The 17267-nt window shown below is 38.5% G+C and overlaps 1 protein-coding gene across 1 annotated transcript in view; it reads left to right on the forward strand.

The window, feature by feature from the left end:
• The window catches only part of LOC149281390 (glutamate receptor ionotropic, kainate 3-like), a 108847-nt gene that overhangs the window by 12273 nt on the left and 79307 nt on the right, over nucleotides 1–17267 (forward strand). The window contains exons 3-8 of the mRNA XM_089499342.1: nucleotides 2–178; nucleotides 1573–1830; nucleotides 2405–2586; nucleotides 5541–5594; nucleotides 11566–11739; nucleotides 13601–13744. Of these exons, the coding sequence (XP_089355468.1) occupies nucleotides 2–178; nucleotides 1573–1830; nucleotides 2405–2586; nucleotides 5541–5594; nucleotides 11566–11739; nucleotides 13601–13744 (989 nt within the window). The remainder of the gene's footprint in view (nucleotide 1; nucleotides 179–1572; nucleotides 1831–2404; nucleotides 2587–5540; nucleotides 5595–11565; nucleotides 11740–13600; nucleotides 13745–17267) is intronic.

Consider the following 17267-nt stretch of genomic DNA (forward strand, 5'->3'; position numbering starts at 1 on the left):
GGGGGCATCTTTGAATTCCTGGAAGGACCCACAGGACAGATTGTGAGTGCAGAGGAACACGCATTTAGGTTTGCAGCAAATATCATCAACAGAAACAGAACGTTACTACCAAACACAACTCTTACTTACGATATCCAGAGGATCAACCTATATGACAGCTTTGAAGCTAACCGTAAAGGTCAGTACAAATCACAAAGCTTTTTTTTAACTTTGATCCAAAGGGTCTATCCTGAATATGAACTATTATATTACATCGTTCTTGAAGTAGTAGGTACATTAGTGACCTCTCAGTGTGCTCTAATGTCAACTCTAGGTCTTAAGTCTCCGTTGGTATATTTGTTACATACACAGTATGGTCCATGATATCTCTAATTACATTGATCTAGATGAACCCCAAAAAAGCAAAAGACTTTTGCATATGTCAATTTTGTTCAGAGGAAGGATTCCTTCATGGCTCCAAGGGCAGTTATAATAAACCCCTGATCAACAACTTTTAACTTCCATACGAAAAAGAGACCTCTGATGTCCAGAAAGCCTATGTAAGTCTTTATCTTCTTCTACGTTGGCATAATAAAAGTCACCTTTAACTCCAAACTAGATCTTGTTTCTACTCTCATCACTACCACACATACTGTGTTATATAACAATTGATAGACTTTTATTTTAAAAGTACTCTGTTGAAATAGCTGTGTGTGACTTGCTGGAATTTAGGAGAATTCAGCAACTGAAGTTCGATGTGCTTCATTTTTTAAACCTGATCTTGGATACCTGATATGGACACATTTTGCAAGTTTTTGTCCAGGAGTCTACTGGCTCTTTATAGTGCATTATAGTTGTTGAAAAAGCAAACGTGAAAAATATCATTTAGTCAAAGTAAAAATATTAGAGAAATCACACAAATAATGGCTAGATAAAAATTACTCATACATTAAGAAAACACAAGACAGAAAAAGCTAGAGGTCCATAAATCCTAATTACTAAACAATAGGTAACCCTTAAAAAGGCAAATTTATACACCAAAACATAAGTTGCAGATAATATGAGAAGAAACATAGCACCATCTTAACTTTACTCTCACACATGATGTAGGCAAAATGTCTACAAAGTCAAAGTTGTGAAGGTCATTAAAGATGACCATATAGAAACAGTTTTTGCAGAGGAACAATAAATAGTGCACTAATATAAGTTAGTCTTACAAATGTTCTGGGTTAAAGTACTCCTTTAAGTACTTCTTCTTTTAATTTAAGAACTAGGTGAAATCACATAGGATGATTGTACTGTAGTAAACCTGAGCAAGATATTCCTCCTCTAAAGGGAACATTTCACAAAATGCTATAGTCTGCAGATGAACAATTTATGATTGTCATATGATAATTAAAAAAGGTTCCAATAATAAAGAAAATATTTTATGGTAGTGATGGCTTATCTTACTGTAGCAACTGTTATGTAGTACAAATAGAGTGTGCTTCTCCTCCCAGTCACCAGAGAGATCAACTAGATATTTTACCTTTTAGCTAACCACCATTTGTTCATTCTATTGGAAACATTCTTTTCTCTGTCTCTCTCTTTTAGCTTGCGATCAGCTAGCTCTTGGAGTGGTTGCAATTTTTGGTCCTTCCCACAGTTCCTCATCAAATGCTGTTCAGTCCATATGCAACGCATTGGAAGTACCCCATATTCAGGTCAGATGGAAGCACCACCCTCTAGATAACAGAGACTCATTCTATGTTAACTTATACCCAGACTACGCATCTCTAAGCCACGCTATCCTGGACCTTGTCCAATTTTTGAAGTGGAGGTCAGCCACGGTGGTATATGATGATAGCACAGGTATGTGAGCAACATAACAGAGACTTAATATATAAAGCAAAAAAAAAAATATGAGCAACAACCAAAGTATGGCTATTTAAGAAACATAGGTAAGAGGCTTGGTTTATCATTCCAAAGAATATTAACAAGAAAAATTATTGGTTATTGGGTTTTCCATGAAAGGGCAAACCATTTGATAGTAGGTTCCAATACATTCCAAAAACTCTATTTTTAAATCCAACGTATAAAAGAAAAACCAAAAACTGTATTTTTTTAATATATTGATTTTCAAAGTGCTTGAATAAGTCCTCACACAATACCGCTGTGAAATGACTTGGTTTACAGCTAGTTTTTTGCAGAGAGTTTCATGTTTAATGTGTCATTGATCAGTAATACTGATATACATTAATTATATCAATTGGACTGAGCAGCAATTTATACAATCTTTGTAATCAATGTAAGCTAGTTTATTAAGGTCCATTATATAGTGGATTCCGGCAATGCGCATTCAATGAGTGTGAATAATTATGGTGATAGTCTAGCCATCTGTATCTGTAGTCATAACATGCATCTCTTCACCCCTGTTCCTTGGTAGGCCTTATCCGTCTACAGGAGCTTATAATGGCCCCTGCGCGATACAATATTCGGCTGAAAATCCGCCAGCTTCCACCTGAATCTGAAGATGCGCGACCCCTCCTAAAGGAGATGAAAAGAGGCAGGGAATTCCGTATTATCTTTGACTGCAGTCACGTCATGGCGGCTCAGATACTCAGACAGGTGAGTGGGTTAACTCAAGAAGGAAAAACAAATGGCGTATTGTTTGGATGTAGGTCCAGTTCATCAATATTTGAAAAAAAATTGTAGTGGAGCTCTTTTATATTTATATAGCGCCAACAATTTAAGCAGCGCTTAATACAATACATATATTCAAGAGGTACGACAAGACGAGAATTGACAGACTAAGAGAAATGGTTACATTATTTGGAGAGAGCCCTGCTCGTAAGCTTACAATCTTGTACCACTTCTTATTCATTTTCACACCAATGGCCCAGTGGGACTCATCACCTCTCTCCATATGTTCAATGTCATTCATTAACAAGTGTTAATCTCTATCCTTCCTACTTCCTAGCATACGTTAAATCAATATCCCAGACAGGGGCTTTGTAATTGTGTTGATTTAATGCAGTAATTGTTTTTTTTTTGTGACTCGTGACTTAGTTTTCAGTAATGCTGCTTAACCCTTTGAGCTCAATGAGACCATAGAGACAATAAAGTGGTTGTTGCAGCTTCTTTGCCGCATATATTCGTATTAGCACATAGCATTATAATTATATAATTATAATTTTGAGATTCCTTTGTTATACAGCTTCTTTTAGCTGTGACTGACGTGTGAATGCTGCTTCGTTGATGACGTAAAATGCGCGCTTGACTAAGCACAGTTAATGATGATTAAATTAATGTTGTGTGCAACCTGCAGTTGCTATCAGGTACTTGCAGGTACATTGTAAATGGTTTTTTTTTACAATACTCTGGATCTGCTGCTTTACAAGGGATCGGTCCTGTCAAACTAACCTGATCAGCTTTTATGAGGAGGTGAGCTCAAAACTGGATCGGGGTGAATCGCTGGATGTCGTATATCTTGATTTTTCCAAAGCATTTGATACGGTGCCACATAAAAGGCTGGTACATAAAATGAGAATGCTTGGGCTGGGGGAGAATGTGTGTATGTGGGTAAGTAACTGGCTCAGTGATAGGAAACAGAGGGTGGTTATTAATGGTACATACTCTGAGTGGGTTACTGTTGCTAGTGGGGTACCACAGGGGTCAGTTTTGGGTCCTATTCTTTTTAATATATTTATTAATGACCTTGTAGAGGGATTGTATAGTAAAGTATCAATCTTTGCAGACGATACTAAGCTCTGTAATGTGGTTAACACAATAGAGGACAGTGCACGATTACAAATGGATCTGCATAGGTTGGAGGCTTGGGCTGGGATGTGGCAGATGAGGTTCAACACAGATAAATGTAAGGTTATGCACATGGGGAAGAAAAATCCAGGCTGGGAATATGTATTAAATGGGAAAACACTGGGGACGACTGACATGGAAAAGGACTTAGGAGTTTTAGTTAACAGTAAATTTACCTGTAGCGACCAGTGTCAGGCAGCTGCTGCTAAGGCAAATAAAATCATGGGGTGCATCAAAAGGGGCATAGATGACACGACAAGGAAATAATTCTACCACTGTACAAGTCACTAGTCAGACCACACATGGAATACTGTGTACAGTACTGGGCACCAGTGTACAAGAAAGATATAGTGGAGCTGGAGAGGGTTCAAAGACGGGCAACCAGAGTAATAAGGGGAATGGGAGGACTACAGTACCCAGAAAGATTATCAGAATTAGGGTTATTTAGTTTGGAAAAAAGACGGCTTAGGGGGGATTTAATAACTATGTATAAATATATAAGGGGACAGTACAGAGATCACTCCCAGGACCTATTTATACCCAGGACTGTATCTATAACAAGGGGACATCCTCTACGGTTGGAGGAAAGAAGGTTTCTACACCAGCACAGACGGGGGTTCTTTACAGTAAGAGCGGTGAGATTATGGAACTCTATGCCAGAGAAAGTGGTAATGGTAAACTCAATAAAAGAGTTCAAAAGGAGCCTGGACGTGTTTCTTGAAAGCAATAATATTACAAGTTATGGATATTAGATTAATAGGGACAGAACGTTGATCCAGGGATTTATTCTGATTGCCATATTTGGAGTCGGGAAGGAATTTTCCCCCTGGTATGGGGCAATTGGCATCTGCTTCATAAAGGTTTTTTTGCCTTCCTCTGGATCAACACAGTAGGGACACAATATGTATATAGGTTGAACTTGATGGACTTTGGTCTTTTTTCAACCTTATGAACTATGTTACTATGTTACTATGTTATGTAGCATTTGTAAATCCTAGTATCCATGCCTAGTACCCATACAGAGCTGGGGGATGAGATGGGGAACTGGACTGTTATTAGAATTAGTAGAAATAGGTTGCATTAATTGTTAATATGCAAAAAAAAGAAAGAAATGTGTTTGTGGTTTCATCTGTTCTGCAGAAAAAAGCCTAGATTGAGCACAGGGCTGCAAGGCAGGCCCAATGCATATATATAATAAAACCAGTTCTCTGGGTATGCAGAATGCTAGTTGCCCAGTGCCATCCCTGCAAGGCTGTACAAAGGTATCTTCTGGTATTTGAGTTACTATAGAATATAATAACTAAGCAGGCAAGGTTTACTGCCAAAATGGTACGCAATTCTTAAAAAAAATAAGTTAAGTTAAAATGTGCTTCACCTTACAAACAATAATCACATCCCATAGTGTATTATGAAATAAATATATTATGATATAATTTAACATTTTTCTCCATATGGAGCAAAGCTTTCATCCTATAAGTATCACATGAGTTGAGTAAAAAATAAAAATTAGGTAACCATTCTCATTACTGAAAAATAATGAATTCTGGAATAGAGATAATATTCCTAACACTATATTTGGTGGTTATTAAAGGGTTACATCCAACAAAATAGCACTAACCAAAATTATGGTTGCAGGTACAGAATATAAGGTAGGCATAAGTAAACAGGAAAAAGAAAAGGCTGACTTTGACAAAGGGTATGCAGTGGATATGTAGATTTTAACTTATGTGTCTTATATCTGTTTCTGTTCCTTTTTTCCCTAGGCTATGGCAATGGGTATGATGACCGAATACTACCACTACATCTTCACCACCCTGGTAAGAATGTCTGCTATATATTTTGTAGACTTCTTCTACTAATGATTCCAATTACAGGTGTGTGAATTAATTTTAATATACAGAGCACTGAGGTATGAGTTAGAAACATATGTGAACAAAAAAAAAAATAATTGATATTATACTGCTTAACTAATACTCAATAAAACACTTACACATAGAACACCAGCAACACTTTATCTAAAGATGTTGTCCCTTGCATCACCTTATTGAGTACCAGGACCATAACTTGGGATATCTCCTAGGTGGGATGTTGGTTCTTGGTTCTGCCCAATGCCTGCCCAGTTATGTCCACTTCCTGCTCACAAGTAGCCCCCTCTGAGAGAGAGTCTCCTAGTAAGTTTAATAAGTCAAGATCCCCTTTTCATTGCAATTGGCACTGTAAAGATGGCATGCCATCCAAGTTCTAAATACTCCATTGGAGTACATGAAAAAGATATACTACAGAACTGCTTTAAAACCATTGCTGTTCTGCAACATGTATCTTTTTGTAAGCTTCTTGTATAAAAGAAGCCCTCTCGTCAACCTACCCTTGAGAGCTGCTCCGTATCTTAAAAAATAATTATTCCTAATTTTATATTTCCTTTACACATCAGTTTGTTAGTTAAACTGGCTGTGGCGATACCATTTTACATATTTATTTTTGTAAAAGTTCAGATATTGAGAGAAAACACCGCTCAAGCTATTTTTTCAAACCTAACCACCAATTTAATTAATGTTGATCTTATTATCTATTCCACTCAGCTTGAGGGAAAACTTCTATTAATTAGGACTTGTGCATTTAATGTCTAGGTATGCCTGAAGGTGGAGAAAAAGAAGGGATTTGTAATAAACGAGTAGATAGGAAATCTCTATTAATGCCCCTGGTGTGCAGTGAGAGATATATTACAAGGGTGATGTTTTAATGCAGAGTTCCTTGGGGCTGTATTCTTATCTTGTACAGCGTGTTCTTGGGATTCAGTGGTACGAGGCCCTGGGGAGCCTAATGAATTGGTCTATTATGTTATACTGAAAGCATCTAAATTCTATCAAGCCAACAGTCAGAAACGTTGTGTCGATATATGGCTCAGAAGAAGCCAATTTTGGCCCCAAGATCTCCTTCAGCACGCACAGGGTTAAACTTAATTGCTTATAAAAACAAGCATACGGAAAATTCCTTCCCTTGCCACATCTACATACTTGTTATTTACAGACTTATATAAATGTGTGCTCTAACACTCCAAATTAAACATACATATTTGAACAATCCCCAATAAATCAAGAGATTAAATTAAGTTTCTTGTCAAAGTAAAACGAATTACATTAACGTATCTTCGAAAGCATAGGTACCCTTGTTTCCTTTATTTGTACCGAACCAAAGTGTAGTAACTGTTCATATAATTTTGTTGGTCTTAGGGTCGACCCTGCTATATAGGAAACCTAAATGGTTGCATAGGGCAAGGAGCAGGTAGGGGACGCCGATGCAAAGCTCTCTTCAATATTAAAAAGGAGGTGTTCATGAGGCTCAGTTCTACACAGCATAAAACAGACCAGAAAAATCCCACTGTCTTTTCACTGAAATCATTTGGAGCAGCTTGTTAGGAACAACCAGCCTTAAAAATAATCAACAATATTATATATACATAGGTTAACATTATTTGGTACATTGTATAACTAGTTTAGGTATTATAAACCATCCTAATGCGTTATATTGGTGTGACATGCCATGTAGTGTCTGATGGCACATTTCCAGGTTTTTTTTTTATTTTGTTTAATGGAATGTATGGCCTCACATAATAACATTTATACTCAAGGGCCTACAATTATTGCTATTTCTCTTACCAGTAATAATGATGATGAGTGACAATTACACTGCTGAAGCAATATTGCTTGCAGGATTTTTAATGTCCATTCTCTATATTATTTGATCTTTCTATCTAAAGGCATGGTTGAGGATTACTTGTATAGTTGAATCAAAATAAATTAACTGTTTAAGATATATGATGGGTTTCTTCTCTTCTAGAGTAGATGTTGTAATAAATAAAAGATAAACTAGCATGAAAAAATGCTTATTTCCAGGATGTGTGGGAAGCGCCTTCCATTTTCTATTGATATCAACTTGGATGATAAGTGGTAAAACAAACACCTTTCCACTTGTATAGTAAGGCTCCTTTTGCTATTGCCTGCTTTTAATCATAATCCCATTAGCTTGGTGGCTCACATTGCTCCAGTTTCTGCATTTGCTTGCGCACTGTCTTCCTTGTAATAAAGAGATAAGAAATCTCTGTTATTGGCAAAGGTTTTCAATGACAGATATATTACAGGGGTGATGTTTTAACGCACATTTACTTGTGGATGTATTCTTAGCTTGTACAGCGTGTGCTTTGGATTCAGTAGTACGAGGCCCTGGGAGCCTAATGAATTGGCCTATTATGTTGTACTGAAAGCATCTAAATGCTCCCAAGTCAAGTCTCACATTGTTGTGTCAACATTTGGCTCCCTAAACTTCCAACAAACGCTAAGCGTGAGTACAGTTAACCAAACTAGACAACTTGCGGGTAGAACTGTGCATTCTTATAGAGGGGTTTGCAAAAATGTCTGCAATTTACATTATGTTTGTATGTAAAATTTACACATTTTTTGCAGTTTTTTGTCATTTTACTAATGATTTCCATAGGACTATTAAATGTACCATTTTCCACACTGTAGAGTGGTGTGGGGTAGTAATACGATATTAAAGGAGTAGTTTAGGTAAACCTTCAACTAAATAATTGAAGTTTATTGATGTGTAGCATGCCACTTTAGCATGTTGTATTTTGATAAAGTGGCTCAGGCTTTAAGACTCCACTAGCCTTCATTTTGTTACAACTTTAAAGATCATTGATCATTAGCAACCAAAGACCACCCTTTAACATATAGATATTGATGTACTGTAAATATTTCTGGTCATTGACCGGCTTTAGATACCCCATTCAACGCAGTGTTTATGACCATTTTCTAGAACAAACGTGATTGTCCTTTCAAGTGATGAAATGGGGCTTTTAAAGTATAATATGGTTTCTGGCCAATGAGCCCTATCAGTACCATGTGTCTTGAAAAACCAAGGAAGGTCAGTGTTTTGCGTTGTGAGACATTTTTTTTTTAAACAAGGAGCAATTTTGTGACCATGACATTTAGACTGACTGGGTGAACGTTACAAAATAAGGATCCTTGTTTATATTGTGCTGCTGCTGCCTGTTATTATCCAATGCTTTAGACGTATGATGTGATGTTCACAAAGTGGATTTGGCTAACCCAACGCTCTGCTTGTGACCCATCTGTCATGAGCAGAGTAGGTGCCCCCAATTATTAAAACCATTTATACTGAATTGGGAGACACCCAATTGTCTGGCTGCCTCCCTGAAGCAGAAAATAGGCTATATGGATGGCTGACAGTCTGCATAAAATGCCATGAGAAGGGGGGAAAAAGAACAGCATTGCACACAGATGATCTACTAGTACAATCATTTCTGCATTTCTGTGTGTTTTGTGACTACAGTTCAGTACCAAGGGATTCATTTGGCAACTCCTAAGTAGGGCACAGTAATGTAAGCCACCCATACCATATTGTGTAGCTTTGTTGTTAAAAGATTCAGTACTTGGTTATATTGGACATATTCAGCAGTACACCCAAGTATTAGTAAGGTGGCAATAGAATAAGCATTAGCATCACTAGGATTGGTGTCAGCAAGTGCGGTAAGTGATGGTGTCACCCCCCACTTCCTTCCGTACCAGATCACATACACACAAGGTAACACATACACAGTCATGTACATACACACAGTTACATACACACAATTGGATACACACAGTGACATACACACACACACACACTTTTAGCACATAGATAATCACAAAGACACACATAGTCACATACATGCACGCACAGTTACATTGACACACATGTCAGTCACTGCTCCGCACTTGTTGGGAAAAAAATAAAACCGGTCACCAGAGGACAGCAGCTTTGGGTGTCACCAGGGCCAGCCTTAAGTGTTCAGGCGCCCTGTGTGGGTCACCCATGTGGCACCCCCTCATCATCAACCCAGAGTCCCTTTGTCATTTCCATCATTGTGCCATATACTCATACTCTTTTATCTCTCTTCTCTCTCTCTCTCTCTACTTTGTCTTCATCTCTTCTCCTCCTTGCTATGTCTCCCCTTTCTTACCTTTCCAAAGTCTTGTGGTATGACCAAGAGGTCTGTTCATATAGACTTCTGCCTCAGTACTCTGTCATGGTGCACACAGCCTCAGTGCTAAGCACTCTCATATGAGGTCAGCATCAATAGCCAATCTCGTTTTACAAGAGGTCAGTGAAACAGAGATCTGGATGAACAGACCTTGCTCTGCCTGTTTTTTGGGCCATGATCTTTTTAACCAGCCCTGCTCCCTCAGCGGCAGACAGTCCAGTCTACCACTGGAAATAATTGGCAGGGTGGCAGACACAGCTGTCCAGCTGCCTAAACAGAGAGAGAAAGCAGTTGAGGGGAGACCTCCCTTGCCAGCTCTTCTGGCCAAGCCACAGCGGAGGTCCCCCCTAGGATCTTGGGTCCTGTGGAGTCGCACATGTCATACACTCCTAAAGCCGGGCCACTGATGGTGTCACTCGGTGCAGTCTGCATTCTCTGCACCCCCTAGTGATGCCACTAGATAACATTACAATAAACATGAAAATGCACATGTCATAATAGAAATGACTGCACATTACAACTAAATGGTAACATCTGTCATCGTGGAAAAGCAGTTAAATATCATTTCAAAAGGTAGTGGTTGCAAGATTATCAAGCATGGAAGGTGTTAACAGTTTCCTGTCCCTCACCAAGTCACTGGGTTTCCTGAAACAGCAGATCTTTGTGTGATTAAACACAATAGCCAGACATCCATCTCAGCCAAAGGATACATTAAGATGTGTCTCCGCTGCACCCGTCAACATTCTGTCTGGCATCCTTGCATAGCTGGTTATCTGCCAGGCGAGATATGCATTGCCTGATAACTCTCTGGGTTTAATTGCCTTAAAGATACAGTGTGTCCTATAAGTGAACCAAACAGCAAATTTACAGTAAATGTCCATCACTGCTGATGATCAAAGGCTACTAATGGTCATAAAGCATTTTTAAGTTGACCTGTCACCAAATGCATTCCATTAATTTGAAGAGCATGAGAAGCCATCGTTATATTGTATTAAAATATTAATAAGGTTCAATGGTTTGTAAAGGAAAAATAAATCAGAAAAGTGTTGAGTTGTTTTGTATCAGTTAGAAAATCATACTAATGGCAGCGCTAAAATCATTTTTCACATCTCACAACATCTCTGTGTTGGCAGGGGCAACATTTTCAACTCACAAAACTGCTAGTTGTACCCATTGAACTTGTATTAACAATTTGGATGGATGATATTAAAATAAAATTGTGAGGATAGTGACCATACATTGTCCTGCTTTCTGAAACAGGAGAGGTGGTTTTCTACACAGCATCTTCATTCCTCCATTTACCACAATGCTATAGAAACCATTATACTTAATTTATCACAACATGCAGACAGAAATATCTGACTTCAATATTTATTTTCAGTTAGTGGTCACCTCAAGATTACTTTCAAGGATAACCTGTGACCTATGAGATTCACCGGCTGGCATGCATCAAACATTTGTGTGCATGGGACATTAGTGAGCAAGGAGAGAATGAGTGGGAAATGCTTAAACAAAGTCGGGCATGGGCAGAATACAGGCAGGAATAGGCAAGGCTGCCACTTTGCTTTACACAGCACCACTGAGAAAATGATGCTTTAGAAATGTGTGGTTTTGTGGTTTTAATTGCACTGTTAAACCATATGAGAGCCTGCCTTGTTTAAGAGACTTATCCTTGTACTCCTGCAAATTAATAACTGGATAACCTATTTTAATTAGATATTCAGACATATCCTTATATTTCAAAGGACCTATATGCATTGGATCTGGACCCATATCGTTACTCTGGAGTGAACCTGACTGGTTTCCGCATTTTAAATGTGGATAATCCTTATGTGGGCACCATTGTGGACAAGTGGTCAATGGAGAGGCTGCAAGCAGCTCCCAAACCAGAGACTGGACTCCTGGATGGAGTAATGACGGTACGTGAAAAAACAAGGGTACATATAATGGTCATTTATGCATTTCTGTTTTTGTATGAATACAAGACTCTACTGACCACTTAAGTGGTCAATAGAGTTAAAGCAACAAGAAAACAGCTTCTCCTAATATGTTGACCCTTACGAAAAAATTACTGCAGTTTTTCTGAAGTAATACTGCAGTTTTTTGGACATGAAAAAACTGCAATACTGCACTTTTACTGCAGTATTACTGCACATTTACTGCAGTTGTACTGCATTTGTACTTCACTGTACTGCAGTATTACTGCACATTTACTGCACTTTTTTTTTTATATTGCAAACCTACAGTTGTACTTCAATGTACTGCAGCTTTATTGCATTTGTACTTCCGTACAAAAATAATTGCAGTAAAACTGCAGTACAGTGAAGTACAAATACAGTAAAACTGCAGTAAATGTGCAGTAATACTGCAGTAAAAGTGCAGTATTGCAGTTTTTTCATGTCCAAAAAACTGCAGTATTACTTCAGAAAAACTTCAGTAATTTTTTCGTAAGGGTCAATAGAGGCATTAGAGAAAGGCTACACTTCATTCATTATATTCTTCCGTGCTCCATCAAGCCTCTTTTCCTGTAGATGATATATCCCTTTACCTTTCTCTTTTCCTTCTGTTGTGGGGATGGTAAACTCTCTACACAGAGTGGGCTAATCCCCTCTCATCACAGTTTATTTAGATCCCAGATGCCACTAGCCCTGAGGGCTGTTCATCATCTGCTCTGTGTGACACAACACACACACAGGATGATACACTGGCAGCTTCAGAGGTTCCAGGTCATTGGGCCAGTGTGCTGAGGCAATGCTAGAGCTGCTTCAAAAATAACACTCTCTTAGATACCAATGAACCCCCTCATTTCATTAATAAAGGGAGCACCAGATGGAAACACTGTGTGGTCCTGGGACATGAATATCTACTGTACCTCATGTAAATCAGGAATCATATAAAGCACTATATGAGATATATTCATCCTGTTTAAACTGAAAACATAAATAAAACAAGGAAACTGTTTTATACTTAAACTAAAAGTCAGATTGTTTTTTTATTATGATTATTTTGGTGACGCTACATTGACTATAATTATTTCCTTTTATATACTAAGTGCCAACAAATTATGCAACGCTGTACAATTTAATTTGGGCAGTTAACACATACATAACAAATATACATTAATACATACATACACATCAGGAGTTGAGAACCCTGTCCATAAGCTTGTCATCTAGCTTTATGGTACTTTTCTACATAGATCCTGACAAGAAAGGTGGGCACAACAGTCTAGCTGTTGTGGAGCTCGCTATGGTGTCTGTTCACTATAGCTTGAGTTTAATCATTCTGGGGTGTGAATCAAGTCTGCAAAGCAAAACTGTGCATGTCAGAACAAAATATACAACTTACATACTCAGGACATAGAAGACCATCTCACTTAAATTTTCATTATTGAATTAACAGCACAATATAAGAAAATGAAAATAAAATAAAAACGTGTACTCCCATTTATCCAGAGGTACCTGATGAGTGCTTTCTTCTCCCCATCCTGGGTATGCGAGGGTTATGGTTTTAATCTTCCAAGGGAAATAGCCTTGGGCCTCTCGGTCCCTTAGCGTAAATCTATATTAACAGATGACGTCAGGCTCTTTGTGAATGGCCTGCTTGGAACAAGCCAACTTTTGTACCGTTCTTTTATGCTTAGTTATTACAATAACGTTTGCTTTGGTTGACAGATACTTTTTGTTCCGGATTACATCGTTCATCATTTTATTTTATTTTATGTATAACTTATGGATCTGGCATTCTGCTCAGCCCCAATGCCTTTCCCCTTTATTTTAGACAGATGCTGCTCTGACATACGACGCTGTCCATATTGTGTCTGTTTGCTACCAGCGTGCTCCACAGATGACAGTCAACTCTCTACAATGTCACAGACATAAAGCGTGGAGATTTGGAAGCCGCTTTATGAACTTCATCAAAGATGTAAGCATGATTTTAGAACTAATTTTTAACTAATAACTTGAATGGGGAGACAAGTCTTATCATGTCCATGGTCCTTATTCTTCATCAATAATGTTGCACAAGTGCCATAAAAAGAGTCCTTGAAGGCCATCATTCTTTGTAGCCTGTCAGGCAACTTGCCTAGAATTATCTATACAATTGAGGTAAAGGCTACATTGGATGGATTGTATAAATATCTCTTATATAAGTTTCCTTGTTCCATGAGACAAAAAGTTATACTAGTGGAATTGTGTTACTTGGACAAAAAGAGAACATATGTACAACATATTCGAAGTAAGAAAAGCCTCCTATTTGAAATTGTACTTGTAACTTGTACTTTGTGAATTATAGTTTCAAATAGTAACAGCAATTAAGGAACAGGGTACAAAATCAGAATTCCAATAAATGTACACTTGACACAATGAACAACAATAGGTAATGTATTACATTACATCAAGATGGAGCTTGTAGAAGAGCCACATGGCTCTGCTTCATTCGCCATACATTTCCTAGTGGATTATCAGATTTTGGTGGTCTATGTCTTTCTGTCTCTCTCATTGGTCTACAACAGCAATGTCTTAGCCTAGCAAGATATGGCACATTTTTCTGCATGCAAAAGTTCAGGGGAAAAAATAGATCTATTCGACTAGGATCAATGCCTACAGCAGCAGTTGAAAAACGTAACTGTTTTGCCATGAATATTGCTCCTGTCCACAGTGAATATCATGTATTCCTTGTTACATAATGTAAAAATAAGGAATAAAGAGCCATGGAGTGGCAGCTCAAACTGAGGTGACTTGGTAAACTTTAGAAAATTAAAAGCATGTCATGAATCGTAGACTACACCATCCATGGGAGTTTGAACCCATAGGCAGTGCTTACACTGAATCTACATCAATACTGGTATTAGTTTTTGCCAAATACAATATTTTTATTCACAAAAAATCCATTTAAGGCTGTCCCTGTTTGTATAACAAACTCAGTTATAACCTATGCTTCCTGTTCTGCTCAGGAAGGAATATATTTCAAATATATACCCTGTCATTGTCCCAGAAGGACATCTGTGCTGTAAAGTGCTTGCAGTAAAAAGAACATTTCAATCAAAAATGAATGCAGCTTTGGATCATGCAAACATCAAACCTGCTGAAGTCAATCATGCACATGAATGGGCAAGGAATCTTTTTAGCAACGCTGTGAATTTCAGTAACTGATTATAAAGGGCATGGATCTTCCTCAAAGTGAACCTGTCATCAAAAATAGCTTGGATTCATTTTAAAAAGCACAGTATTGGACTTAAGATATTATTTTTTGAAGTTTTCTTTCTATAAATTTACTTACCTCCAAGAGATGACCTTCTACAGGACATCATTTGCATAACTAGGAACTCTCTGGCATAGGTATAGTAACAAATCACACAGACTTCAGGACAGCCTATTGATCATCATGTTTGGGGAACTGTGTTTAGCGTCACCCACTCCTAATCCTGTTTCTTCTTCACCTAGGCTAGCTTTCAGTACTTTCAGTGTCCCGGGACATGTCCAGGATAATCAGCAGTTTCAGGTCGGGTGAAGAAATGAAAAAAAAAAGAACACACGAGGAATGGGAGAGAGGCTGTCCTTGTGGCTCTGCTGTTTTGTGGATGTACTCTGAAAGACCAGAGTAATGGAGACGGATTTGCGGAGAAAGAGGAGCATTTCTTTCTCCGTGAGTCTGCCTGCATTATTCTGGCCTCACTGAGTACTTTTGCAAAAGAGCCAAGCAACATGGACAGCCCCTCTCCCATTCCTCCAATCAGGGGAGATCTGGTCTGGAAACTCCACCACTTTGGGGTAGTGCTCTGGAAGGCCTGGTTCATGGAGCTGATACTGGGAAGAAGCAGACAAAGAAAGAAGACAGAAGAACATGTATATATACGAGTACAAATAGCAATATAAAGATGAAAGAAAAAAAAAACACTACTCATGCTGTTTCACTATATCAGCTTGTTCACATATAATGAAGTGTGAATCAGGTGCCAGCTCAGTCAGTCTCGGTACTCCAGCATATGAATCAAGAGCAGGTGCACATAATGGACTTTCAACTCTCCCAAACAATCCATAAGAATATAGGCACAACAAATAGCACGCATACCAGGGATGTATGGTAGTGTTGGTGGGAATTTGTTGATAAAATGTGCACCATGATAGCTGTGCAACTATGTATGGACCCATATGGAAAGGAAAATAATATAATTTAGGGGTGATAATACATCCAAACCCAGGGACATCTGGTCAATTTGTGGTAAGCATATATAGCTAAAAAGGTGGGAGCACAAACCAAGCAGAAATTTGAGAACTCGAAATAGCTTGTGGAGGTAAAGTTCATGCCAGGCCAAGTCTGTCTGTGCAAACGTCAGCTGTGAGGACGTCTGTTAGAGAAGAAATTCATGTGACTTCTTAGGCAAACCGTTAATTGCATTCTCTAGTACGAAAATGAGCCTTAGCTGATCTGTAATTTTTTTATTTCCTATTTTACATAAAAACACCACAGAGGCTTTTAAGATCCATTTTCTGTTTCTATGATCAGGATGTGACAAGTAAGTCTACCAAGTAAAAGTTATGAAGAGATCAGAATTATTTCTAGGAAGTGATTGGCTATTTAGCAGAGATATGAATCTCTCCTAGCTGCATTTTTTTTTTACAAAAGTGTTATGTTTATCAGACACCTTGAAGGCATCTGCACATATGTATGCAAATTTCCAATTGTTATTATTAGACTTATGTATTTGGATTCATATAAACTTTTTACCTACTGTGTGCATTCGTGCAATTCTGTTAAAACAGGTGTCAGGTATGGTGAGGTACCTGTAGTTTGTATGAAGGAGCAGCCCAATATGCAGGGGTGAAGAGACAGTCCGTGGCAAAAGGGGAAAGGCAAAGTCAATAGGCAATTCGGGGTCAGTAGGCAGACTGCCTTCCAAAAGCAAGGTCAATAGGCAATCCGAGGTCAGTAAACAGGCAGGAGAGAGAAAGGGGCAAAAACATGTCACAAGAGGGACAGGAGCAAAAGAGCTGGGGACACACTGTAGCATACAGAGTGTCTCAGAATATCTGCGCGGCGACAAGAAGGCGCTCAGGACTTTTAGGACGTTTTTATGACGTCGCGCCTGTAGATCCACCCACCATACTTCCTTCCCCCAGTCTATCGAGGGAGATGGCACTTGAAGCGAGGAGTAAATAACTGGATGACAGAGGCTGCGAGGAACGGGAACAGGCTGTGGCTGTACGGTACGCGCCTGACACAAGGACGGATCCCCAATGAAATAAACAAAAAATGAATGTTAAACTTCTAAATATTTAATATAAGTTCATTAATTTGTCCGTTTTGGCAAACTGTACCAGGCGGACCACAGCAAGAGACTGCACACACGTTGTGAAATCATATGTTGGTAGGAGAGGTCTCCGGAGAGAGAGCTCAAGCACAGTTGGGTTATGCAGCAGGACAATGATCCGAAGCACACAAGCAA

Source organism: Sceloporus occidentalis, unplaced genomic scaffold (genome assembly GCF_023333645.1).
Source record: "Sceloporus occidentalis isolate IW3139 unplaced genomic scaffold, rSceOcc1.0.p SCAF_133, whole genome shotgun sequence".
Classification (NCBI taxonomy): Eukaryota; Metazoa; Chordata; class Lepidosauria; order Squamata; family Phrynosomatidae; genus Sceloporus; species Sceloporus occidentalis.